General features: G+C 45.7%; 1 protein-coding gene across 2 annotated transcripts in view; it reads right to left on the bottom strand.

Annotated features, from left to right (window-relative positions):
• Positions 1 to 27,322, bottom strand: part of HMGCLL1 (3-hydroxy-3-methylglutaryl-CoA lyase like 1) — a 199,066-nt gene that overhangs the window by 82,659 nt on the left and 89,085 nt on the right. For both annotated transcript variants that reach the window (XM_075340297.1, XM_075340298.1), the window contains exons 5-6: positions 14,451 to 14,546; positions 7,063 to 7,211 (exon numbers count right to left, since the gene is read on the bottom strand). In XM_075340297.1, coding sequence (XP_075196412.1) covers positions 7,063 to 7,211; positions 14,451 to 14,546 — 245 coding nt within the window. The remainder of the gene's footprint in view (positions 1 to 7,062; positions 7,212 to 14,450; positions 14,547 to 27,322) is intronic.

Genomic DNA, 27,322 nt, shown 5'->3' with positions numbered 1-27,322 from the left:
GATTTACCCCAGCTGCAGCCTAATTACAGTGTTTCGCCTAGTGAGTATGCTCAGCCTGACTGTGCTATTCCTGACGCTAAGTCTTCATTTCGGGATACAGCGCATGCTCCCACACTAAGTGTGAAAAGCCTCTTTGCACAGGTGCTTGCATTCCGTGCCGGGTCTAAGTCCTGTTTTGTGCCTAGACACCATGCTAAAGCTGATAGTCTTTTTTCAGAGACTGTATTTCATGCTACTGAGCATGCTCAGGCACTTACTGCATCAGAGACTAGGTCCGGTAATGAACTCTTTGGCCCTGGCCCTGATGTGGGGGTCCCATATAGACCACAGGGCATCAGGTGTCCTCCCAAATGGCTTGCAGAGGCCCACCCCTATGACTTGTCACCGCATTATTGATGGTCAGACGATGACTGGTGAGGTGTTTGGGTCATGGCAGCCATGAGGTCATCATTGAAGTTGCGGTTCCAAATAGGACGCTAGTTATGCCACTTATGACGTGTCACTCTACTTTTTTCTCCAGGAGGTGCATTGTGGTTCACCCTGGTTTGGGGCAGACCCAGGTTATAAAAGGGGCTGGAGCCAACAAGGAGGTGCGCAGTCTTCTATTATGCTCCGAAAGAGCACACCTCCATGTGTTGAACCCATTGCGGCTTTAGGCCAGAGGTAGGCAAGGATAGGGTGTCGATGCAGGCCACCACCACAGTTGGTAACGCAGAACGGTTAAGACCAGCTCCTGTCCTACCAGTCCTGCTTGTGCAGCCCAGTGGCATTAACAGGCCTGCTGCTGCTGATGCGCCTGCTGTCCACAGGTGTGCCCCTACGCACACGGTCAGCGTACTCAATGGCCCCTGTGTTGTTAACAGGGAGTTCCTGGGCTGGGTGGGCATGTGGACCCTGTGACGCTAACAGGGCTCACAGTCTCCAGATCCGAGTGGCGTCTAACTCGGTTCAGGCTACTATTAGTTTCATAGCCACACAGCTCTGTATCCTCCACCAAACCTTCCAGTTGCCAACCTCTCCTTTTCCAACTGGGAGCACGGTGGACACTGACTGCTGATGGGGATATATACCTTTCTCTTTCTTTTCTTATTAATTTTCGTTATATAGCGGTAACATAGTATATACCACTTTATCCAAATCTGCCAGTCCCACTGTAACAGATGGTGTTTCTTCAGCAAATGTTACTGTTGCTTAACCACCAAATCCACGGACCAAAACTTTTTTCCCCTTTCCAACACACCTGTTCCCCTTTCCACCAGCATCTGTCCTTTTTCAACTCATTTTGGTATATGACCAAAAGTGCTACTCTGCAGGGACACCGTACTCAACGCCATCTCAGCACAGCAGCCAGCCCTCGGTCCCTCAGATGTGGACAAGTAAAAGACCATTTCCTCCTATCCATGACAAAGCGTTGAGATTCACTCTGTGCAGCACTGGTGTTTAGTGGAAAAGTAGATCTAAGATTGCGTACCACATTCTGCAGATACTCCTGTATACGTGCGTCCATTTCTATGGCAGGAATTATTTTGCCAAATTTTGTCTTGTACCGGGGATCTAACAGTGTGGCAACCCAGTATTCAGGATTACTTCAAATTCGTACAATCCGAGGGTCATGTTGTAGGTAGTGCAGCAAGAAGCCGCTCATGTGTCTTGTGCATCCAGGAGGACCAAGTCCTTGGTGTGTTGGTGGCAGAGAGGTGAGAATCGTGCCTCCTTCCTCTGCCCTCTCCCCACAACCTCGCACAACCGAAATGTGAGCAAGCTCTCACTCATCTGCTGAGTCTTCCATGCCCATCGCCAGTTCGTCCTCCATTTCTTCATGGGCTCCTGCACCTTCCTCAACACTTTTTGCTGATACTATGCGCCCTTGTTAATCCCTCTCCCTCACCATGACTGCCGCATAGGTGCCGCTGACCATCTGGACCTCGTAGATCTTGTTATCCCTTCCGCATATGACTCCTCCTGTACTTCCTCCCCTTCCTCTTGTCCCAACACCTGACTCCGAATAATAATTACAGTGTGCTCCATCATGTAGATGACCAGAATTGTCACGCTGAGAATGACATTGCCAGTGCTAAACATCTTCGTCGACATTTGTAAACTGTGTAGCAGGGTGCATAGGTCCTTGATCTGACACCACTCCAGCAGCGTGATCTGCACCACCTCTGGATCAAGTTATCCCAGGCTATATGTCATAACGTATTGCAGCAGGGTTCGGCGGTGCTGCCACAAACGCTGCAACATGTGCAGATTCAAATTCCTGCGTGTGGGCACATCGCATTTCAGGCGTTTAACCACCAGACCTAAAGACTTCTGTAGCGACGAAAGTTGTTGAGCTGCTGTGTGCGCACGATGGAAGTGAGCACATAGCGAGCGTGCACGCTGCACAAGGCCATGTAGGCCGTGATGGTGTTTTAAAAATTGCTGGAGAATTAGGTTCAACACGTGAGCCATACAAGGCACGTGTGTCACATTGCCCTGACGATGGCCTGCAGCCAGGTTTGCATCATTGCCGCACACGGCTGTTAAGTCACCAACGGAGTCCGCTCCGTCAATTTGTACTCCGGTCGCCAGGTGACAACGTGTTCCTTTCATGAATAGTGCTGATGATGGGAGAGGAGTCGATGCCAGCGGCGCAGGTGGACGCAGGTTATGCTCACCCACTGGGCTGCATTACCTTGACAGATGCAGAATCTCTGGCTGAATGTAGCTGGTGGGTATCTCACAGATGAAATACCATCATTCAGCTACAACCAATGGGAAGACACCACACCCTTTTTATGCCCATCCTGTCTGCAGACCACTGCCAGACATAGCTATGACCTCTGGATACTTTTACCCCCAGTTCAGTTTTATGATTTTGTGTGCTTGTTACCTGACTACTTTTCCTGCTTGCTGTTTATGTACCTTGTTGGCCGATCCACATTTCACCTCTGCTTGTTTTCTGATTAAGTCCTGGCCGTCCCATTCTGTTCCTGTTCCTCAATTAATGTTTTGACCCTGCCTGACTACTATTCTCTGGAACTGCAGCTTTTCACAGGTATTAATCACCTTGGGCCCTGTGCAATTCCTAATCCCTGTATAGGGGTTAAAGGGTTTCAGGGTTCTAGGGGTCCTGCTTGGTGAGGGGCTTCCCTCTAGCTTATCCTTTACAGCCCATCTGAGTGTGTGGATCAAGGAAGGCGTTACACCGTGCTCTCTGCAGAAGGCCATGTGGGCCAGGATAGTGCTTTAAAAATTGCTGGACAACCAGGTTCAACACGTGAACCACACAAGGCACGTGTGTCACATTGTCACAGCGAAGGGCCGCACCCATGTTTGCATCATTGTCGCACCCGGCCTTCCCTGGCTGCTGGTTGAGTGGAGACAACCATTGATGAAACTCGGTATCCAGAGCTAACCGTCCACAACTTCTCAGCGGTGTGACTCACATTTCCCATACATTTCAAAGTAAAACTTTGACCGCCTGATGGCATTGAGCTCTGCTGCCCGCATAGTAAGGAGGTGTGTGGTAGTCCTTGTGCGCAGTTACAAGGAAGGGTGGCCTGACCACACAGGGTTTGCGCCAAGGTGGAGGACCCACACGAGGTTGAAGAGGCAGAAGCAGTGTATTAACTTCTACATACAGAAGAAGGATTGAAACAACTCGTGGGGACGGCAAGACTTGTACAGCAGACCCTTCTCCATCTCTCCTCACAGTAACCCATTGCCCAGTCAGCGACATGTAACGCCCCTGTCCATGCTTACTGGGCCAATTATCTGTGGTGAAAAGCACCCTGTCACACAGAGTTTCTCAAGGAATCAATGATGTTTAGTGCGACATGCTGGTGTAGCGCGTGCATGCCTTTGTTGGAGAAGGAGTGGCGCCTGGGCATCGGCTCTTGGGGCACTGCGATGGGCATAAGGTCTCGAAAATCCTCGGTTAAAAAGGTTGGAAAGGCAGCATTTTGGTAGCCAACAGTTTCCAGATGCTGAAAGTCAACCTCTAAGCCATGTCATGCCCTTCTAAAAGCATGTAAAACACAGCGCGGGGACTCCAACCACAGTCTCCCTTGTTTCCACTAACTGGGCCACACACACCCCACTTGCCTGGGATCGGTTGAGCCCCCTTTTGAAAAAGAAAAAGATGCTTTGCATGAAGCACTCTCAAAAATACGCGTGCCTTTCCCGTCCCCTGGCTGACCCAGGGGAAGAAAAGTCCTCTGAGAGCCATGACTTGTTCATCTTGGTTCTTTTAGAAACACAGCGCGGGGACTCCAACCACAGTCTCCCTCGTTTCCACTAACTGGGCCACACACACCCCACTTGACTGGCATCGGTTGAGCCCCCTTTTGAAAAAGAAAAAGATGCTTTGTATGAAGCACTCTCAAAAATACGCGTGCCTTTCCCGTCCCCTGGCTGACCCAGGGGAAGAAAAGTCCTCTGAGAGCCATGACTTGTTCATCTTGGTTCTTTTCGGAAACACAGCGAGGGGACTCCAACCACAGTCTCCCTCGTTGCCACTAATTTGGCCACACACACCCCACTTGACTGACATCAGTTGACCCCCATTTTCAAGCTTACAAAGATGCTTTGCATGAAGCCCTCTCAAAAATACGCGTGCCTTTCGCCTCCCCTGGATGACCCAGGGGAAGAAAAGTCCTCTGAGAGCCATGATTTGTTCATTTTGGTTCTTTTAGAAACACAGCGAGGGGACTCCAACCACAGTCTCCCTTGTTTCCACTAACTGGGCCACACACACCGCACTTGCCTGGAATCGGTTGAGCCCCCTTTTGAAAAAGAAAAAGATGCTTTGCATGAAGCACTCTCAAAAATACGCGTGCCTTTCCCGTCCCCTGGCTGACCCAGGGGAAGAAAAGTCCTCTGAGAGCCATGTCCACATTGTCAGTGAACAGACACGTGTGCTTATCTGCCAGCAGACCCCCAGCAGCACTGAAGACAGGTTCCGAGAGAACGCTGGCTGCAGGACACGACAAGATCCCCAAGGCGTACGTGGCGAGCTCAGGCAATTTATCAAGATTGGAAGCCTAAAATGAGCAGGGCTCAAGTTGCACAATAATGAAATCGATGTTTCCTTGCATATACTCATATATCTGTGTGTCCTCCTCTTTTTCCTTGTCCAGCTGTTTTGTTTTCGCATGAGTATATGTCCTTGTCACTTTCCCATGTGTTTGTGTTGTGTTGTGAGTTGTTTGTCACCTTTTGGACACCTTTGAGGGTGTTTTCTAGATGTTTTTATGTGTTTGTGATTGCCTGCCATTGTTTCCTATGCAGTTCGAGTTCGGTTCGTCGAACGTTCGACGAGCCGAACTCGAACTTGACCTCCGTTTGGCGAACCGACCTCGAGCCGAACCGGGACCGGTTCGCTCATCTCTACGTATGACACATGCATGCTTTTCACGGATGTGTGTTGGAGGCCTAAAATGTTATAAGTTTGTTCCTTGCTGCTCTACACCTACTCACAAACCCTCATAAGGGCAAAAATAGCTTTGTTGTGTAACCCTGTGTATACCTGAGTGCAAGATGAGTACCACACAGGTGCTCTGAAGAGCTGGTTGATGTGTGTGCTACTGCATAACCCAGTGCAGGTGTCTCACTGGCCTATCAAAACTACAAACGGTGGTAGCTGAATGTGTAGTGTCGATGTGAGAACTGATTGTGTGGAGCGCTTACTCATTGTCCGCCTATTGCAATAGGTGAATGGAAAAGGGAGGAGGAGGTTGAGTGCTGAGTCCCCCTACAGCAGCACCACAGACATGTGTGTCGTGATCGAGGGGTCTTCGTGAGAAATTGGTGCGTGTTCTTGACAAGGTAGATTTTCAAGAAGATCTGTATTTGGCCCATAGATCTTAACAGCTCATTTACTTATAAGAAAAACATGGAATTTTCTGGAATAAGACATCGGCTTACAGATGTTAAGGTATTCAAATTGTCTCTCCAGTAAAGGAGACAAACTCTAGCACAGCGCCACCTATTGGAAGTAGCGATCCTAAAAGTCACAAGTGGATTTTCGACAATCCTTTGCAATATGACTCAGGATATATAAGCCAGATCAGAATCCCAATTTGCAGACACGGTGTTTCGGGGTGCTTGCCCCTCGTCAGTGCAAAGTATGGGGGTGTCTGATCTGGCTCATGAGAAAGCTATGTGGGGACCACGGGGGAACACTATTCTCCTTAAGGAGACTTTGCAAGCCAGTCTGGCTGCCAGGTAAGGGGACCTATAGCTGCAATGCCCCTCTGGGAAATATTCAAATTGTCTCTCCAGTAAAGGAGATGTTAAGGTATAATTTTATTCAGGTTTCTGTGACTTAAGTACTCATATAGATGGCTTAGGAGGGTTTATCCTACTGATTCACTTTAACAGTGACAATAGTTACGGTGACAGGGACTTTCCCTGTAGTTTGGGCTGAGTTACAGCCTCAGTTACAATGGAAGATCAAAGTGTAAATAAAATTTTAAATAAGTTCCTTTAATTAACTCTTCTGACTTTTCATGGTGTCAACAAAAATACATAAATAAATAAAAAAATAAAAAAGATCAATTAAATTGAATGAAGTGTAACTTTTAAAGATTTTTTTTCGGCAAGCATTGTCCATCACACTTTAGTGAATCTGGCTTGGACTAGTAAGAAAACACAAAGCTGAGAAATGGTTGTGCAACTTCGAATTATGCAAAAACTTAGCAACCTTTCAAAGTGCTTTACACTTTTCTTGTGAAAACAGTTTGATAAATTGGGACCATAGTATTCACTATAGCTAACGATACACATGCTGCAAAATGACGGATGAAATGGACAATGTTTTATTTTATTGCTATTTTTACATTGTTCTCCAAACAATATACAGCTAGAGTATGACCTGTAAAACTGATTCCTACTAATTTAGTGGAATTTTTCCAAACCTACACGTATATATCAAATGTGATACAAGTTAGAACAGTAGGATTTTGACTAATAGAACCAAGCATTGGTCAGCATAAATGCATGTAATTCTAATAATTCAAATTACTGCTCCTGAACTAGTTCATGAATAAACAAAAAATTAAGTCAACTTGTAAATACCCGCGAACTGGTACTTGTATGCTGTGAGCAGACTTTATGACTTCTTCAAATCTTTCCATGCTTTCATCAATCGAACAATTAATGTTCTTCTCACTAAATGTCTCTGATGCTGCTCCAAATACAGACACTTCTTTAGCTCCAGCAGCAATCTGGAAAAGATATTCAAAATACATTAAATGTAAATTTGCTGTTAGGGATTTCCAAATTCTCCACATTGGTTTCTTGACAAAAGCAATGTCATGTGATCGCTGTGCCAAGTCAGCGAACAGAGGGCTGCTATAGGACGAGCAACACCAATCCAGGAGGTAATGATATATATTATATATTATTACTTTTTTATGCAGGATCTTGGGGACATTAGTAAGGAGTTGCCCAGTAGTGGGCAAACCCTTTAAACATGTTAGAGAACTAAGGCTATGAAATATACTCAAAAAATATGCTTTCACTCATTGTGTAATGATAAAGGAAATGTCCAGACATGAGACTCAAGTCTACACCCACTCTTTCTGACTGCAGACTTGTGAACCATCAAAGTGTGCACAATGTGTGCTGTCAGGATTCTCTGCTGCCAGAAGAGTGTTAGGGATACTTTGCACGCTGCGACATCGCTAGCCGATTGTAGCAATGCCAAGCATGTTAGTCCCCGCCCCTGTTGCAGATGCGACATCTTGTGATAGCTGCCGTAGCAAACATTATCGCTAAGGCAGCTTCACATGCACTTACCTGCCCTGAGACGTTGCTCTGGCCGGCGACCTGCCTCCTTCCTAAGGGGGCGGGTCGTGCGGCATCACAGCGACGTTACACGGCAGGCAGCCAATAGATGTGGAGGGGCGGAGATGAGCGAGACGTAAACATCACGCCCACCTCCTTCCTTCCTCATTGCAGGCGGGACGCAGGTAAGGAGATGTTCCTCGCTCCTGCGTCTTCATATACAGCAATGTGTGCTGCCGCAGGAACGAGGAACAACATCGTACCTGATGCTGCAGCGAAATTAGGGAAATGACCGACACTACACAGATCACCGATTTTCGATGCTTTTGCGATCGGTTATCGGTGCTTCTAGGCTTTACACGTTGCGACGTCGTTACCGGTGCCGGATGTGCGTCACTTTCGATTTGACCCCGACGATATTGCAGTAGTGATGTTGCAACGTGCAAAGTACCCCTAAGTATGTGATTTGATGTGACTAGAAGTGTCTGACTTCACTCATATTGAGCAAACATCTAGTCTGGTTATGATCACATGTATGCCAACTGCACATTTGTGGCTATGCGCCTGCCAGCTCCTGCCACAAGGGAATCTTGATAATATGCTTACTGCATGCTGTGAAGACTTACAAGTCTGCAGTCACAGTGAGTGCATGCAGACTTGTGGCTCAAGCCTGGACAACCTCTTTAAATGTATTAAATGTAAAATACTTATATTTTTCTGAAAAAAAGATTAAAAAAGATTGACCCTATGAGCAGTTATAAGATATGAATTAATACATTTAGATGTGTGTGAACTTTTGGTGACTACCATTAGTGCTATTATAACATTTGGCGCACACTTACGTCATGGTCAGGGAGTGATTCCTGGAAAATTATATAAAAGTGCATAATTGCAATCACAAACGCACAGTGGCTGTGTCCACACAATCACCACCGGAAACTCAGAGCAAGTTGTAGCTGAGCTATGACTGTCAAAGGTTGGGAGTGGGAATAAACACACTCTCCCACCTGATCGGGACCCCTGCAACGTGATCAGGGTACAAGAACCAGGCGACTTAGGTGCAGTAGACCTTAGTTTTCTTTATTTTCTCTGCGTGCACTATACTGCACATAACTATCACCTGTCCAACTCCTATGTCATGTGTGCTGAGACATCACTATGGACGTTGTGATGCCTTGGCCACAAGATTTCGCTAACTTTGGAATCTGTTATCTTTTTACTATAATTAATTTTGTTAGTGGGAAATCCACTTTAACAAATATTCAAAGCACTGAATACCGCAGCATAGATTAAATAGAGTAAATATGATAGGAGTAAAAGAATGAATACTGCAGTGTCCTTGAGATCTAAGTGGAGGGGCTTATGCAGAGTCTGTCCATAGATGCCTGTGAGTTAAGGGAAGGCCAACTGATACTTTAAAAATGACAGTAACAATCAGATTGGTCGCGATTGGCAACTACTCTCCATTTTATTTACACCCATTTTAATATGTCTTTCCATGTCAGTTAAAAGAAGGCACCTAAAATAATTCTCTATTAAATGGACAAACTGAATACTAGACTTAAAGAAGCACTCCAATGAACTTTTTTTTTTTTTTTCCACTAAATCTGTGTATATATGTATATAGTGTAGTGTGTTTAGTCTTGTTCAGTATCCAGAACCGTTTTGGTTCTTTTATGAGTGCTGCCACTGCTCTTCAGACTTTCCGGCTCACTCTATGCATGAGCTGGAAGTCTCATTTACAATATGTCAATGGAGGCTCATTCTGATGTTCCATAGCCTTAAGGGTGCTTTACACGCTGCGACATCGCTAGCGATGTCGAGCGCGATAGCACCCGCCCCCGTCGTTCGTGCGACATTTGGTGATCGCTGCCGTAGCGAACATTATCGCTATGGCAGCATCACACGCACATACCTTGACAGCGACGTCGCTGTGACCGCCGAACAATCCCTCCTTCAAGGGGGAGGTGCGTTCGGCGTCATAGCGACGTCACTGCGGCGTCACTAAGCGGCCGGCCAATAGAAGCGGAGGGGCGGAGATGAGCGGGACATAACATCCCGCCCACCTCCTTCCTTCCGCATTGCCGGTGGACGCAGGTAAGGAGATGTTTGTCGTTCCTTCGGCGTCACACACAGCGATGTGTGGTGCCACAGGAACGATGAACAACATCGTACCTGTGGCAGCAGCGATACTAAGGAAAGGAGCGACGTGTCAACGATCCCCGTTTTTGAACGATTTTGCGATAGTTGATCGTCGCTCCTTGGTGTCACACACTGCGATGTCAATACTGGGGCCAGATGTGCGTCACTAACGACGTGACCCCGACGATATATCGGTAGCAATGTCGCAACCCTTTAAGGATGCTTTACACGCTGCAACATCGCTAGCGATCTCGTTAGCGATGTAACACGCCAGATCGTACATACGACTTGCCGAGATCACACATGTGACCGGCGCTACAAAAAATGACCTATGTACGATCTCGGCAAATCTTATCTGCGATTTGGCATGTCACATCGCTAACAAGATTGCTAGCAATGTCGCAGCGTGTAAAGCATCCTTTACAGTGTAATAGACATTTCCGGGTCACAAAGAGTGATCCGGAGAGTCTGCAGAGAGGTACTTCCGGGTCCCAAAGAGTGATCTGGAGAGTCTGCAGAGAGGTACTTCCGTGTCCCAAAGAGTGCTCAGGAGAGTCTGCAGAGAGGTACTTCCGTGTCCCAAAGAGTGCTCAGGAGAGTTTGTAGAGAAGTGATGTCTCTCAGAAGAGGACTAGAGTGGGACTGAATACCGGAGGAAACAGCAATAGCAGAAAATATTAACATACTGACACTATAGTACATACACATATACACAGATTTAGTGAACAAAAATGTTAATGGGAGGAATTCTTTAAATAGATGGTAAATGGTTACCCAGTGTGAAATTCTGACCACTAAAAATGTATTTACTTGTAACAATATAGTTATCATCTGAAATATAATGTGTCACTGGAAAAACATATGAAATAGGAATGACTAAATATACCTTATTTAGAATTGCAATAGTTGTTAGATAACAAAGCCGAATGTATTCAATAAGTATGACCCACCTATGGAGGTAGAAATGTTCAACACGCAACTACATTTTAAGGGGAAGATCACTCTGTTATTTATTAAGGCCTAATAACAAACATACAAAATCAAAAGAAGTCAAATAGAATGTAATGTACTTACGTGAATCTGTGCAGACAATCGCCCTATTCGTTTCAGTGTTTTCCAATCTTGGACGGCTATCAACAAAACTGTGCTATGTACAGCGCAATGTAAAACACATGTGCACCACATCTGTGACTTAATGATACAAATCCGTGCCATTGTTTTAAAACATTACAATTGCAAACGTGTCTAAGATATTAGACAGTGTAGAGGAGTCATGCATCAAAGGAGTTTCAGTTCTTCATGCATAAAAATAAACCCAGACAGAGTTATGGAGATAAATTTCAACAGTGCTGTTAGAATGCACTAGAGTTTATTAGAAAAACCCTTACTTACTGAAAACAGATTAAACAATGTTTCATGCTTGTGTTGTGTCCAATACCGCTAATGTGCGAGCAGTTTCCTGAGGATGTATGAGAAATATCGAGCACAATATGTCCTTATATGTGGTTAGAACTGGTGAAAACTGATGTCATCACATGTATTTAGAATGCCATTGCTACCGGCGTCCCATGTTACATTGCTGAATACATAATTACATAAGTTCAACAATAATCCAAGGATAGCTACCCCCCATAACACTTTAAAGTAGATGTTATTGGGCAATCAACACACTTCAAACTTGAAACATCACAAGATGCTTCAATGTCTCACAGATGATGAAAAGCAATGCAGAAGAAGGGGGGGTCTGGAATATATTCAGGCATGTTTAGAGGCTACATGAACTGCTGAGTGTCTGTGAATACAAAGCTGTCAGATCTCTTTATTTCCACAGGAAATCTGTATTTCTCTGTGATGAGAAGTGTTGAGACAGTACAGCTCTTTAAAGTAATTATAGGAACACTCATGGCAAAACTTGTACACAGTGTTATGCCATGTTCCGGTCCTAAGGAGACTTCTCCATTTTGGCATTTTGAAAAATGTTCAATCATGCCCCATCCCTTTAGACACTGGAAAAGGTATAACTCAAGATGGACTATTATTAGTATATCCCCACCAGAGTTTTTTGCTTTAAGTGGCATAGGACTACCCAGAGATCTATAGAGTATAGGGAGGACAAATTTTACTCCGATATGACTATCTTTATATTCAGAATTCTGGTCAGAAATAGCCTGCCTAGCCTTGGTAGATGCTAGACTGTATGGGCTCCTTCCAGGTATGAGTCATTTCTGTCACGTGATAGCGCATGTTTGAAATGCAGTCACGCATCTACCATGGCCAGGCAAGCAGAGAGGGGAGGGAATAGATAGCAAAACCCAACCCACAAATTCTCTTCCTGTTGCACCTATCAATCAAATAGCAGTGCATTGATGTAACTTTACTTGCACATATTTCTGAAATAAAACATCCTATCTCAGAACAAAAGGTTTGCTTGCATTCAGCATCCTAGTGCCAGTATAGCACTGGTATTACTTTATATATGAATATCCTGCTGGTTGGTCCTCTTTAACAGATGAAAATACACAATTGAGATCAAGGCCGGCATCAGCACCTGGCACACATGGGCAAATGCTGGGGCCCTGGACCGCCGGAGAGCCCACTCGCAGTCGGCAGTGGTAGTGATATATCCCCGCAGCCCCCGGGCCGAGTTCCGGTGACCACAGTGCTCAGGCAGCAGCCACACTTTCTTGCACACAGCATGTCACTGCTGAGCGTTGTGTGCAGAGACATTGAAGTTCATCAGTGGGTGGAGCTAGTGCGCAGTGTGCTGAACTCTCATCCACAGATGAAGAGAAGGTACCTGGAAGGAGCCCATACACTCTAGCATCTACCATGAAGAGAGGAGCTGCAGCACCAACATCCCGCCGAGATGTATGTCCCCCCAGAACTGTCTGTCCCCTGACCCCAGTGCTGTATACCTTCAAGAACTGTCCCCTGACCCCACCACAGTGTCGTATACCCTCTAGAACTGTCTGCCCCACCACAGTGCTGTATACCCTTCAGACCTATGTGTCCCCTGACCCCAGTGCTGTATATGCCCAAGAACTGTCTGACCCCAACCTTAGTGCTGTATAACACCAGAACTGTCTGCCCCCACCACAGTGCTGTATACCCCCCAGAACTGTCTGTCCCCTGACCCCAGTGCTGTTTCTCCCCCAAAACTGTCTGCCCCCACCACAGGGCTGTATACACCCCCACAACCATATGTTCCCCCACCCCAATGCTGTATACCTCCCATAGCTGTATCTCCCCCCACCCCAGTGTGGTATACCCCCCAGAGCTGTATGTCTTCCCACCCCAGTTCTCTATACCCGCCCAGAGCTGTATGTCCCCCACCCAGTGCTGTATACCACCCCAGAGCTGTATGTCCCCTCCACCCCAGTGTTGTATACACCCCAGAGCTGAATGTCCCCCTCTAGAGCTTTATGCCCCCTATTGCTGTATTCCCCAGTGTCTCTTATAATGTATATACAGCAGTGTCAGTGTGCACCGTGCGTGGCCATGTCTGTTAGTCATGGCTACCAAAAAGCATGGCACAGCCACATGCTTAGGAGGAGCTGGATGGATGACATGCGCGTAGGTGAGTGAGGCAGCTGCCAGCATATATCTCTAATGCATCTGTGTCTGTATGTATGATGTAAGTTAGATATGTTTAGCTTAGAAAAAAGATGTCTCAGAGGAAATCTCATTTATATATGTGTAAATACATGTGTGGTCAATACAAAGGACTGGCACTCTCTCTTTAAATATGTATGTGTACGTATGACTGTACTGTATGTGTACATATCTGTGTATGTGCGTGTCTGCGTGTAGATGGGGGCCCACTGAGATTCTTTCACCCAGGGCCCACAAAAACCTGGAGCCGGCCCTGATTGAGATGGTAAAATGTAAATTTTTCATTTAGTTGTATAATAATGCTGCACATGTACTGTAGATATTCTCCTTATGAAAGCAAAACCTTACTTTTTACTTTCTCAAATATAAAGATTTTAGGTTTATTAACCTTTTTGTATTGACCAACAGCACAGCAGTTGTTTAATAATACAATTAATCATGAATATACAAATGGCCTAATGATTGTAGATAGTGTGGCTATATTAACCTGTGGGTGTGGAGACTATTCATCATGTGACTAGTCCGATTTTGGTATTGAGTTTTTTAGGAGTCACATAAGATGATTTATGGTAGGATATTACACATGTACATAGTCTCTATGCATAGATTTAATTGTACATCACGTTGTGTTGTTTTGTCACTTTTGGTATATCAGGAGTATGGAGCCAATATCTATACTGAGACAAACTCTTGACTATAGCTTGTATGTAATGTATTTATATTTGTCTAGGATTCCTTACAATTTTTTATTAATAGTTTGACTAAACTTTCTCAAATACAAAAGGCAATGGTCATAATACCTTATGAATTTCCTATAGATTTAAGATTTTCTAGAACTATGGATTGCCATTTACTGTACACTGCAAGGAAAAAATGAGCACAAATGGTGATAATATCAGACTCTACAAGCCTATAATACTTACTGCCGATTGAAAACCTTGGATATTTGGAGTCAGAACTGGATATTGTACCCCATTAAACATCTTTATGCCTTGCATGACTTTTGTGTGATCTGACATCTGAAACAGAGAAAGAAAAATGTCTGCATGAAAGCTAATCCCTTTTTATGGAGACAAGCACTAGTACTGCATTTTACTTCATATAATATGGACAATGGGGAAAATATTTAAATTGATGTATAAACCAGTAGGCTGTGATCCCATCATAATCAGAGATAATTTTGCCCACTTAACACTAGAGATGAGCGAGCCTCTGAAGGCTCGAGTTCGGTTCGGTTCGGTTCGTCGAACGGAGGCTCCGTTCGAGTTCGGTTCGACGGACCGTTCGACGAACCTCTCAAGCCCCATTGAAACCAATGGCAGGCAAACACAAAAACATAAAAACACATTATAGATGTACACATACAGTTAATAAACATTGCCACAACACTTACAGGTCCCCGCGACGCGTCCTGCACTCTGTCTCCCGCCGCTTTTCCTTCCGATAATCGCTGCATCCTCCCGGTAACCAGCACTGATGATAGAACCTATCGTGACGTCAAAATAGCATGTGACCAGTCACGTGTCTATTATCTCATTGGCTACAGACTGGTCACATGGCTAGCTGTCATGCTAGGTCCTGTCAGTGCATCTCTCCGGTACATGGTGATCGTTCCAGCATCTCCATGTACCGGCGAGATGCTCTGGCACACGGTCGGCTTCCTCGTTCTGCTTCCCTGTTCCGTTATTCACCGGCTGCCACAGCCGGTCAATAACGGAGATCACCGTTGCTATAGCAACGCAGCGGTGATGTCACCGCTTACACCCTGCAGCCTCTGCTACTCACTGAGTGATATAGACTGCACGGGAAGCAGCAGCGTCTTCCTCCCATGCAGCGCTGTCTGATGTAGCAGAGCTGCATGGGTTGAAGGAGAAAGAAGACAGAAGACCATGGATAGTGGAGGGATGCAAAGGAGTAATGAACATGGAGTCTCTAAGTGTGTCAGTGTATTTATTTCTATTAAAGTATTTTTTCCCTGTGTGGTGTCTTTTTTTTTTTTTTAACCCTTTACTGGAGATTCTTAATGGCCGGGTCAAACTTGCCTGACATTAAGAATCTCTGACTTAATACTAGCTAGTAAAACAAAGCTAGTATTAACTCATTATTACCCCCACAAGACACTCGTCACCAGGCAACTGGAAGAGTTGGATACAGTACCAGATGATGGCGCTTCTATGAAGGCGCCATTTTCTGGGGCGGATGCGGACTGCAATTCCCAGCAGAGGGGCCCAGAAAGCTCGGGCTAACCTGTGCTGAGGATTCCAATCCCCAGCTGCCTAGTTGTATCTGGCTGGACACAAAAATGGGGCAAAACTCATGTCGATGGTTTCTTTTTAAAAATCCTGCCACACTGCTCGACTTATAGTGTCAGCTAATTCCGTCAGATGACCGCATCAGCTGATCATCGCCAGGTCTGAGAAAGAGAGAAGATAGAGAGAAGATAGAGAGAGGAGAGAGAGAAGGGAGAGAGGAGAGAGAGTGAGAGAGAGGGAAAAAGAGAAAAAGAGAGAGAGAGGAGAGAGGGAAGAGAGAGGGAAGAGAGAGAGAAGAGAGATAGGAGAGAGCAATGCAGCCTCATTCCGTGAGCTGCTCTGATTTTAGAGGTCTGTCCCGCGGCTCACAGCTGATGTCCGGCTGCTCCCCTCAGTGCATAATTAAATTAAATTATAATTATATAATAATTATAATTTTTAATTTAAAATAAAAAAAATAAAAAAAAATAAATTCAATTCTTTACCGGGACCAGAACTCGTCAAGTTATGCTTCTTAGGCGAGTGCTCTATCCACTGAGCTACTGCCTCTAATGATAAAGACAGGCAGATTTAGTAATCTTGACGTTTGCATTGCAGAGTGAAGTCTCTGGTGACAGCGCGATTCACTTCATGCTATGTGGAGAGGACACAGTGCGATCGTGTCCTACGGTGCTGCTGCATCTTCATGTAGCAGAGCTGACAGTGTCGTGTGAATTACCTCGGACCTGGATGTGTATTTGAGGATTAATAAACTGGTAAAAGAGGATTTTTTTGTCTTTTATTCCAAATAAGGGATTTTTCGCTGTGTGTGTTTCTTTACTTTTAATTTCAGGTTGATCATGGAAGGTGTCTCGGGGAGATGCTTGTCATGATTAACCTCTTATTACCCCAATTGCCACCGCACCAGGGCAATTCGGGATGAGCTGCGTGGAGTCCCGAGACTGTCGCATCTAATGGATGCGGCCATTCTGGGCGGCTGCTGGGTGATATTGTTAGGGTGGTGGGCTCCCGATAACATGGTGCTCTCCATCCTGACAATACCAGCCTCCAGCCGTGTGGCTTTATTCTGGCTGGTATCAAATATGGGGGGAACCGCATTCTTTTTTTTTTTTTATCTATTTATTTATTTTACTGCACGATATAGACCCGCCCGCCGGCGGCTGTGATTGGTTGCAGTGAGACAGCTGTCACTCAGCGTGAAGGCGTGTCTGACTGCAACCAATCATGGGCGCCGGTGGGTGGGGAAAGCACGGAATACCAGATTGAATAATGAAGCGGCAGCCATTTTCTAAAGAGGAAAAGAAGCCGCAGATTTCTGACAGCCGTGCAGCGAGACACCCGTGATCGGTGAGTAGGAAAGAGAAAGGGATTGCCCTGGTGACGCAGGACGCATGCAGATAGCAACGTGTGCACATAGCCTTACTGTAAAAAGCCACGTTTTTGTTGATAGAACCGTTCTCGAACCTAACTCGAGCTGTCAAGCTTTTAGCAAAAAAACAAACTTCTCGAACACCCCCCAAAATCACTCAACATGAAACATGAAATTGGCGAACCTCGAACATCGCTCATCTCTAGTTAACACCTTTGTGACCAGGCGATTTTTCCATTTTTCCTTTTTTGCTCCCCTTCTTCCGAGAGCTGTAACATTTTTACTTTTTCTGTCAATCTTGCCATATGAGGGCTTGTTTTTTGCAGGACAAGCTGTGCTTTTAAATGAAACCCTGTGTTTTACCATTTAGTGTACTGGACAACGGCAAAAAAATTCCAAGTGCAGAAAAATTGCAAAAAAAGTGCGATTTGTTTTAGAGTTATTTTATTCACCATGTTCACTATATGGTAAAACTGATGTATCAGTGTTATGCCTCCAGTAGGTACGAGTTGAAAGATATTAAACATATATAGGTTTACATTTAGAGGTGAGAAAAAATTCTGAAGTTTGTCCAAAAAAAGTGGCGTACTTTTTGAACCATCTGCAACCTGTAGCAGTCTCATTTTTCAGGATATCTGGCTCAGTAATGGCTTATTTTTTGCGTCTCGAGCTAATGTTTTTAACGGTACCATTTTTGCGCAGATGCACCGTTTTGATTGCATGTTATTGCATTTTGGGCAAAATGTGCGACAACAAACTAAATTATACACATTTAGAATTTGTTTGCCGCTACGCCGTTTACTGATCAGGTTAATTGATTTTATATTTTGATAGATCAGGCACTTCTGAAAGGGGTGATACCAAATGTGTGCATATTTTAAATTTGTTGTATTGTTTAATTTTCAATAAGGTGAATGGGGGGTGATTTGAACTTTTAGGTTCTTTTATTTTTTTACATTTTTCAAAACTTTTTTTTACTAGTCCCCCGAGAGGAATATAAGGATCAGCAGTCTGATCATTTGTTCATTTCTGTTGATCAGAATTGCACAGCTTTGATCAGCAGAAATACAGCATTCTTTTAAGAGGCGGTACTCTGTCGGCTCTAACAGGAAATACGTCAGGAGTCATCACATGTCCCGTCACTACCATGGCAACCATTGGTGATTGCGTCTCGGGACCGGCAATAGCCGCAAGGAATGGCGTGTTCCCCGCCGCAGCCATTTAAATCGTGCTGTTATATTTTGACAGTGTGATCTAAGGGGATTTTTTGTTGAATTGGTCGGTGGCTGACCCCCACCTTGCCTTGCACCCCAATTTGGTTTGTTTTTCCACCTGTCTTGATTTTGGCAATTGGTGGCTGTTCACATTCAGCCATCAAGCCTTCTCCACAGGCTATTTATTTCATGCAAAATTTGCTTGGGCCTGTCCCGCCCACAGCCATGATTCAGTCATAGGTCCGAAATTTAAAAGCACCAGGTAAGTGCTGCTATAAACAGTTCTACTTTTTCATATGTGAGGCCATATGGCACATTTTAAATACAAAATATTATAGAGTAGGACTGCCCCAAAGAGATTTGCCGTGACATGGCGGGGTAGCTCAAGAAATTGTGATTTTTGGCAAAAAAAATTGCAAATTTATAATAGTACAGTTTGGAATTTTTAGTGCAGTGCGCATCTTATAATACATGCCATTTTGTGTTTTAGCTGGCTTTTTTTTTTTTTTTTTTAAAGAAAATCAGGCCCAAACCATGATGCTGCCACCACCATGTCTGACAGTGGGGAGGGTGTGTTCAGGGTGATGCGCTGTCTTGCTTTATGCCAACATATCGTTTGTCATTTTTCCCAAAAAGTTTGATTTTGATTTCATCTGACCAGAGCACCTTTTTCCACATGTTTGGTGCGTCTCCCAGGTGGCTTGTGGCAACTTTAAATGGCACTTTTTATGGATATCTTTGAAAAATGGCTTTCTTCTTGCCACTCTTCCATAAATGCCAGATTTGTGCAGTGTACGACTGATTGTTGTCCTATGGACAGAATCTCCCACCTCACCTGTAGATCTCTGCAGTTCATCCAGAGTGATCATGGGCCTTTTGGCTGCATCTCTGATCAGTATTCTCCTTGTTTGAGATGAAAGTTTGGATGGACGACCGGGTCTTGGTAGATTTGCAGTGGTATGATACTCCTTTCATTTCAATATGATGGCTTGCACAGTGCTCCTTGGGATGTTTAAAGTTTTGGAAATCTTTTTGTAACCAAATCCAGCTTTAAACTTCTCTACAACAGTATCACGGACCTGCCTGTTGTGTTGCTTGGTCTTCATTATACTATCTGCGCTTTAAACAGAACACTGAGACTATCATAGAGCAGGTGCATTTATACTGTGTAGCGGGGTGGGGGGGTCCCCCAGGATGACAAAGAGGCAGTGACCCAAAACAGTCCGATCCAAACAGCTTTATTGTCCTTGCTGTACAGGTAAAGTCATCCGGAACACAGCCGGGTTGTGCACCATCCATACGGGTCCCCGTCACACAGGCACCCCTTGCCGTAGGAGACGGTCTTACGATACCCCGTTCTGCTCTTCCCAGGGGTCCACAGACCTGTGTTCTAGTTCCACACAGGCCTGAACTTTCCTCAGCTTCCTGCTCTGCAGCTTACAAAGCAACTCTGCCCCACCCAGGCCTTTACAAAGAGCTTTTAAACGAGAACTGTGGCCATGAGCCACCTGCATAACCCGGCCTGGAGGTTACTGGACTGACCACTATGTATGGCTCTAATATGTTTCTGTACGCATTCTGGGAGATACGTACCGTCCGTCACATATCCATGGCCCCACTATCTCACATACCCCCCCTCCGTTCAAACCTGAGGGGATGAACGGATGCTCCCAAACAGGTCGCCCGAGACAGGGCATAGGCATTGCCCTGGGACGAACCGGCCCGATGTTCTACCGTAAAACTAAAATTCTGAAGGGACAGGAACCAGCGGGTGACCCAGGCATTCCGTTCCTTCGCATTTCTCATCCAGACGAGGGGCGCGTGGTCCGTTACCAACCGAAACTGTCGCCCGAGCAAATAATAGCGCAGGGACTCCAAGGCCCATTTAATAGCCAAGCACTCCTTCTCCACTACGCTATAATTCTTTTCTGCCGGGGTAAGTTTCCGGCTCAAATAGGTAACCGGATGCTCAGTTCCGTTCACCTCTTGCGAGAGTACGGCCCCCAGACCCACCTCGGAGGCATCTGTTTGCACCAGGAAGGTGTTACCGAAATCGGGGCTAATGAGGACCGGTTGACCACACAAGGCCGTCTTCATGGATTGAAACGCTTCCTCAGCCTGAGGGGTCCAGCGTACCATAGCCGCCTTCTTACCCTTCAATAGCTCGGTCAAAGCCGCTGTTCTCCCGGCAAAGTCTGGTATAAACCGCCGGTAATACCCGACAATGCCGAGGAACGCTCTCACCTGTTTAGTGGACACTGGTCTGGGCCACTTTTGGATTGCCTCTATTTTATTTACTTGAGGCTTGATCACCCCGCGGCCAATCACGTACCCCAAATAGCGGGCTTCCTCCTGACCGATTTGCACATTTTTTTGGGTTTGCGGTCCATCCTGCTGCCCGCAGGGAGTTAACGACGGCCTGGACCTGGAACAAGTGGGCCTGCCAATCGGTACTGAAGATGATGATGTCATCTAGATAGGCGGATGCGTACTTCTGATGGGGTTCCAACACTATGTCCATCAGTCTTTGGAAAGTAGCCATGTAAACCGAAAGGCAAGACAACATAGTGGTAGAGCCCCTCTGGTGTAATAAAGGCCGTTTTTTCCTTGGCTGACTCTGTCAGCGGCACCTGCCAATAGCCTTTGGTAAGATCAAGTGTCGTGAAATATTGAGCCTTTCCCAACCGTTCAATAAGTTCGTCCACCCGGGGCATAGGGTAAAGTTCGAACTTGGAAACCTCATTCAATCTCCGGAAGTCATTGCAGAAACGTAGCGACCCATCGGGTTTTGGAATCGGCACAATGGGACTAGCCCAATCACTCTTTGATTCCTCGATCACCCCTAGGGTAAGCATCTGTTTCACCTCTGCTGCAATGGCTTGTCTCCGGGCCTCGGGCACCCGGTATGGTTTTATACGCACCTTTACCCGAGGCTCGGTGACAATGTCATGTTGGATAACCGAAAGTACGGCCGGGTATTTCGGAAAACACATCCGAGTTCTGCTGTACCAACTTCCGAACTTCCCGACGCTGCGGTTTGGGTGTCGCCTAAGTGTACCCCACCTTCGGTTCCCAGGATGGGTGGCACTACAGGTTCCCCACAGGGCCCCACCGATGTTACTCCCGTCACCATACAGTCACGGTCTTTCCAGGCTTTAAGCAAGTTAACATGATACAATTGTTCCGGCTTCCTCCTCCCCGGCTGGTATATTCGGTAGTTCACCTACCCCACCTTTTCCCGAACCTCATACGGCCCCTGCCATTTGGCCAACAGTTTACTCTCGGCAGTGGGCACCAAAACCCAGACCCGATCCCCTACATTAAAAGATCTGATGGTGGCTCGTGTGTTATAAGTGCGCCTTTGTGCCCCTTGTGCCCTTGTTAAATGTTCTTTTACAATAGGCAAAACCGCTGCAATGCGGTCCTGCATTAGAGCCACATGTTCAATCACACTTTTATATGGGGTGGGCTCCTGTTCCCATGTTTACTTGGCTACGTCCAGCAAACTCCTAGGGTGTCTGCCATAAAGCAACTCGAATGGTGAAAAACCCGTGGATGCCTGTGGCACCTCTCGGAGCGCAAACATAAGATAGGGTAACAGCATGTCCCAGTTCCTCCCGTCCTTGGCAACCACTTTTTTTTTAGCATGGACTTAAGGGTTTTGTTGCACCGCTCGACCAGCCCATCGGTTTGCGGATGGTACACCGATGTGCGCAGGTGCTTTATTTTCAACAGTTTAAATAATTCTTTTGTCACCTTGGACATAAACGGGGTCCCCTGGTTAGTAAGGATCTCCTTTGGTAACCCAAGACGACAAAACATGGCAAATAACTCCCGAGCAATAAGCTTCGCGGAGGTATGGCGCAGCGGAATGGCCTCTGGATAGCGGGTGGCGTAATCCACAACCACCAAAATGTGTTGGTGACCGCGTGCCGATTTTACCAGGGGCCCTACCAGATCCATTGCAATCCGTTCAAAAGGTTCCTCTATAATTGGAAGAGGCACCAATGGACTTCGGAAACTTGGAATGGGCGAGGTCAGTTGGCAGTCCGGGCAGGATTCACAGAATTTCCGTACATCTGCGTACACTCCCGGCCAAAAGAACCTCTGTAAAATACGCTCTTGTGTCTTGGTAACCCCTAAGTGTCCCCCGAGTGGGTGTGTGTGAGCCATATTAAGCACGGCCTGACGATGGGATTGTGGCACGACCAGTTGTTCTACTATCTCTTCCCTGCTTTTGTCTATTCGGTAGAGTAAATCATTATAAACCGCCATGCGGGGAAAGACAATTTCTGCCCCTGGTTGTTGGGCCACCCCATTCACCTCTTTTACATTCCCCCACGCCTGGGAGAGGGTAGGATCCCTTAGCTGTGCCATCCCGAAGGCCTACCGGGACGTTTCCAGCTCCGGGATCGCTACAGTCTCTTCACTTTCTCCTGCCAACACCTCTAGTGGACCCCTGTCAGGTTCTCCCCCTGTCCCAAGGTCGGTGATCCCTACAGCAGGTATCCCTGACTCGGGATCATCGGGTTCCGCACCCAGATTCATTGTTGCCTGGGAAAAAGTATTATTTCTCTCCCACAGGTACCGAAACAAAGGAAAATCCCTTCCCATCACTACCCCGTATGGTAGAGTTTTCACCACTCCTACCACATGCATCACGTCTCCACACGGAGTGGAGAGGCATACTTCTGCTGTTGGATATTTGCGGAGCTCACCATGTATACACACAATCCCAACCTCCCTCTCCGTGGATTCCGACCCCGCAATCAGCGCCCCATGAACGAGGGTCACTATACTGCCCGAGTCCAAAAGGGCCTCTGCCCGATGTCCATTAACATACACATGACAGAGAGGAGGTTCAAGAATAGGGCGTGCAGCATATACCGTATTAGCATACATGGACATTCGGCGTGTGTACCCACAATCCATGGACTCCGTAATCAACGGGCAATAAGCGGCGATATGGCCGGGCCCTTGACATCTCCAGCACTTCATAGCGGTGGCCCCACCAGTTTTTGTTACTATTCTTGGGGGAACTAGTCTTTTGCCACTCTCAGTGTGGGTTGCCCCCTCGATATGGGCTTGGTTTTTGTTGTTCACCAGCGCCGTACGTGTCTCTCGGCCAGGGTCCTGTGGCCGCCGGGCCTGACGCACTGGGGCAGAATCTCGTATAAAGTTCTGTGTGGCGGTATATCGCTCAACTAAACTCACCACCTGGTCCAGGTTACCCGGGTCTCCTTGCCCCACCCAACGTTGAATAGCGACTGGCAGAGTCCATACCAACCGGTCGACCACCACCCTTTCCACCATCTGGGCTGGAGACAACACCTCCGGCTGTAACCACTTTTTAACCAGTTGTAGTAAGTCATATGCCTGAGACCTGGCGTGACAGGTCTCCACATAGGCCCATGAAAACACTCGCTGAGCCCTCACGTAGGTATTGACCCCCAGACGTGCAAGGATCTCACCTTTCAATTTCTTGTAGTCCAGGGCATCCTCCCGGCTGAGGTCGCAGTAGGCTTTCTGGGCGTCCCCTATCAGGAACGGAGCCACCACTTCTGCCCACTGGCCTGCCGGCAGTTTTTCCTGCTCCGCTGTGCGTTCAAAAACCGTAAGGAAAACCTCCACGTCATCCTCCAGGCTTAGTTTCCGCAGGGCAGAGTGGACCCTGTCCCGGGGCACCCGTCGGTCGGAGTCAGTCGCTGCCGGTGTCTCACGCAGGGCCACAATCTGCTGCCGTAACAATGCATTCGCCTCTTGTTGTTGTCGCCGGGTCTCCTGATGCTGCCGCTGGGATTCCTGGTGCTGCTGCTGGAACAGACCCAATTGCTCCTGTTGCTTTTGCTGAATAGTTACCAACTGCCGCAGAAGCTCCTCCATGTTATCAGCCGGTTTATACTGTAGCGTAGCCGGCCTAATTATGGACATGCAGAGCCGTCACAGTTTTCAGCTGGTAGTCAGGCCTGCTTCCAGTGGTGCAGCGGTGGGGTATGCCTCAATGCTCCATGCCCGCACTCTCCACCATAATGTAGTGGGGTGGGGGGTCCCCCAGGACGACAAAGAGGCAGTGATCCAAAATAGTCCGATCCAAACAGCTTTATTGTCCTCGCTGTACAGGTAAAGTCATCCGAACCACAGCCGGGTTGTGCACTGTCCATACGGGTCCCCGTCACACAGGCACCCCTTGCCGTAGGAGACGGTCTTACGATACTCGTTCTGCTCTTCCCGGGGGTCCACAGACCTGTATTCTAGTTCCACACAGGCCTGAACTTTCCTCAGCTTCCTGCTCTGCAGCTTACAAAGCAACTCTGCCCCACTCAGGCCTTTACAAAGAGCTTTTAAACGAAAACTGTGGCCATGAGCCACCTGCATAACCCGGCCTGGAGGTTACTGGACTGACCACTAGGTAGGGCTCTAATATGTTTCTGTACGCATTCTGGGAGATACGTACCGTCCGTCACATATCCATGGCCCCACTATCTCACAACTGAGACTTGATTACACACAGGTGGCTTATATTTATCATCATCAGTCATTTAGGACAACATTGGATCATTCAGAGATACTTAATGAACTTCTGGAGTGAATTTGCTGCACTGAAAGTAAAGGGGATGAATAATATTGCACGCCCCACTTTTCAGTTATTTATTTTTTAAAAAAGTTTAAATCAGGCAATAAATTTTATTCAATTTCACAATTGTGTCTCACTTGCTGTTGATTCTTCACCATAAAAATTAAAAGTTAAATCTTTAACTTTAAAAGTTTTATCTTTATGTTTGAAGTCTGAAATGTGGAAAAAAGTTGAAAAATTCAAGGGGGCCGAATACTTTCACAAGGCACTGTACCTTGGTATCATCATTCTAGCTCTTTGATATCCTCAAGAAATCTTTTTCATTGCTCTTTACAGCACTAAGGTTTCCAGGAAAGTAGTTCAAAGAGAAATGTAAAATATGTAGCTTCAAATTCATTATACAACCCACGGCTTTGAAACGTTTTAGCATGTTCTCCATGATGGACTTATATTTTGGATATTTGCTGATAAAGAAGTTGTGAAGAAATTTCTAGGTAAAAGACTCCCAAACCGTTTTCTCAACAGATTTCATTTTTTTTTTTTCAATTTTTCAAACACTTCGTCCTTCATGAGTTTCCAAATATCCAAACTCATAAAAATGTCTTCCTTCAGTTTTGCTTCAGACAGTCCCTAAAACTTGACACACAAGTATTTAAAAATCTCTCCTTCTTGTGGTAGAGCTGCTTCATCTGTCTAAGCTTAATCTGGTGGGATCAACAAACTTTTTGCAGCTATGTTTTAGAGTCCAGGTTGAAAAGAGGTTTTCGTTGGCCAACTTTTTTTGGCTCCAGTGATGAGTCCTATCCCAGCGGTCACATCACATAAAATTTATTGGTACTTTGTGTACCCTCCTTGCAAAGGAGCAAAGAGAAACTTTCAGATCACTGCATATTGACCCTCTTCATCCTCCTAGTGACGTTTCTTTAGAATATAGTCTAAATTCTTATAGCTTTCCTTCTGGTGCACAAAATTCACTACAAGTCCTGAAGCATACTTGCTGACACTGAGCAGTAGCACAGCTTTCAGAATTTTTGGGATAAAATAATAAAGGGTAATCACTTGCTCAGATTGTATTCAATTTAAAATGTTGCCATCAATGTAAAATGTTGAAATCAGCCCAGGAACATCACTACAATACACTAGAGCACGGTCTCGAGAAAAGTATGGAAGTATGGAAAGAATTCCTTTTTTCTGCTTCTGTACCATGAAAAACAAGTGAAAGGAGCTAGAAGGCTCTTTTCGCTTAGTCTACAGTAATAGTTCTGCAGAATGTTTTTTGAAAATCCATGTCCCTCCATGACTAAATCATTTAATTTGAGCTAAGAAAAAACCTGTAGCTCTTTGGGATTAGTGAGAAAGTCCTTGTCAGAATCCTGCTCATCATGATCTAAATATTCTGAAACAGGTATAATTTTAGGTTTCTTCAGAGGTGAAAGGACAGGTATTCCTCGACAGTGAGGCACTGGGTCTATAGCGGACAGGAGGTTCGGGTATATAATTTCCTAGTTAGTTTTAATACTGAATCTCTCCACATTGCACATACAAAAGTAGCAGTAATCACTATGATTTTGCGGATCCCTTCAGATCACAGGTATGCAAAAATAATAGTTCTTTTTCTTCACTTTAGACAGTTGTCATAGGTCTTCTACAAAAACAGAACATACTACATGTGGAGCACATGACTTGTCTTGATCACTTAGTTCTACATCTAAGTACAGATGATACACTTATCTAACAAAGTTCCTTTGTTGTTTTTCCACTACACAAGAACTACAAATGTAGCTAAAGTTGTTGGGGGAATTAAGACAACCCCTTGAAGCAATTTCCATCATGTTGTTAGAAACAGAACCTCAATCCACCACAACCACTAAATACTGAAAGGAATCATGGTATGCACCCCACTACACTGTTATGCACTGTTTACTAAAAAAAAAAAAAAATCTGTCTTTACTGCCCATAACAACCAATCACAGCACAGCTTTCATTTATTATAATGCTGATGTGAAATTAAACATATATTATAATTGGAATCTATAGTCACCACCAAACTCTGTAGAAGCTAGGTTAAGAAAATCTTCTGTACCCACAGCAGCAAATCGCAACACAGCATCTATTAATTTCTAACCAATCTAATGATACCAAAATTATCCACAAAAGATCATGAAAAGGGGTCAACGTGTGGTGCAAAAAAGTCTATGGAGTCAGTGTTTGTAAAAAAAACTAGTTCAAAGGGAAAAAGGGAGATACCAGCTCACCACATGGAGATATGAGGTTGATGGTGCAAGGAGGTAGGCAATTCCAATTCAGCAAAAACAAAAAAATCCAGCATCCATGTCAGTATAAAATAAAACTTCGTCTTTATTGCAAAATTTCTTTAAAATTCCAT

Source organism: Anomaloglossus baeobatrachus, chromosome 3, assembly GCF_048569485.1.
Source record: "Anomaloglossus baeobatrachus isolate aAnoBae1 chromosome 3, aAnoBae1.hap1, whole genome shotgun sequence".
Lineage (NCBI taxonomy): Eukaryota > Metazoa > Chordata > Amphibia > Anura > Aromobatidae > Anomaloglossus > Anomaloglossus baeobatrachus.
This window is presented reverse-complemented; position numbering and strand designations above follow the sequence as displayed.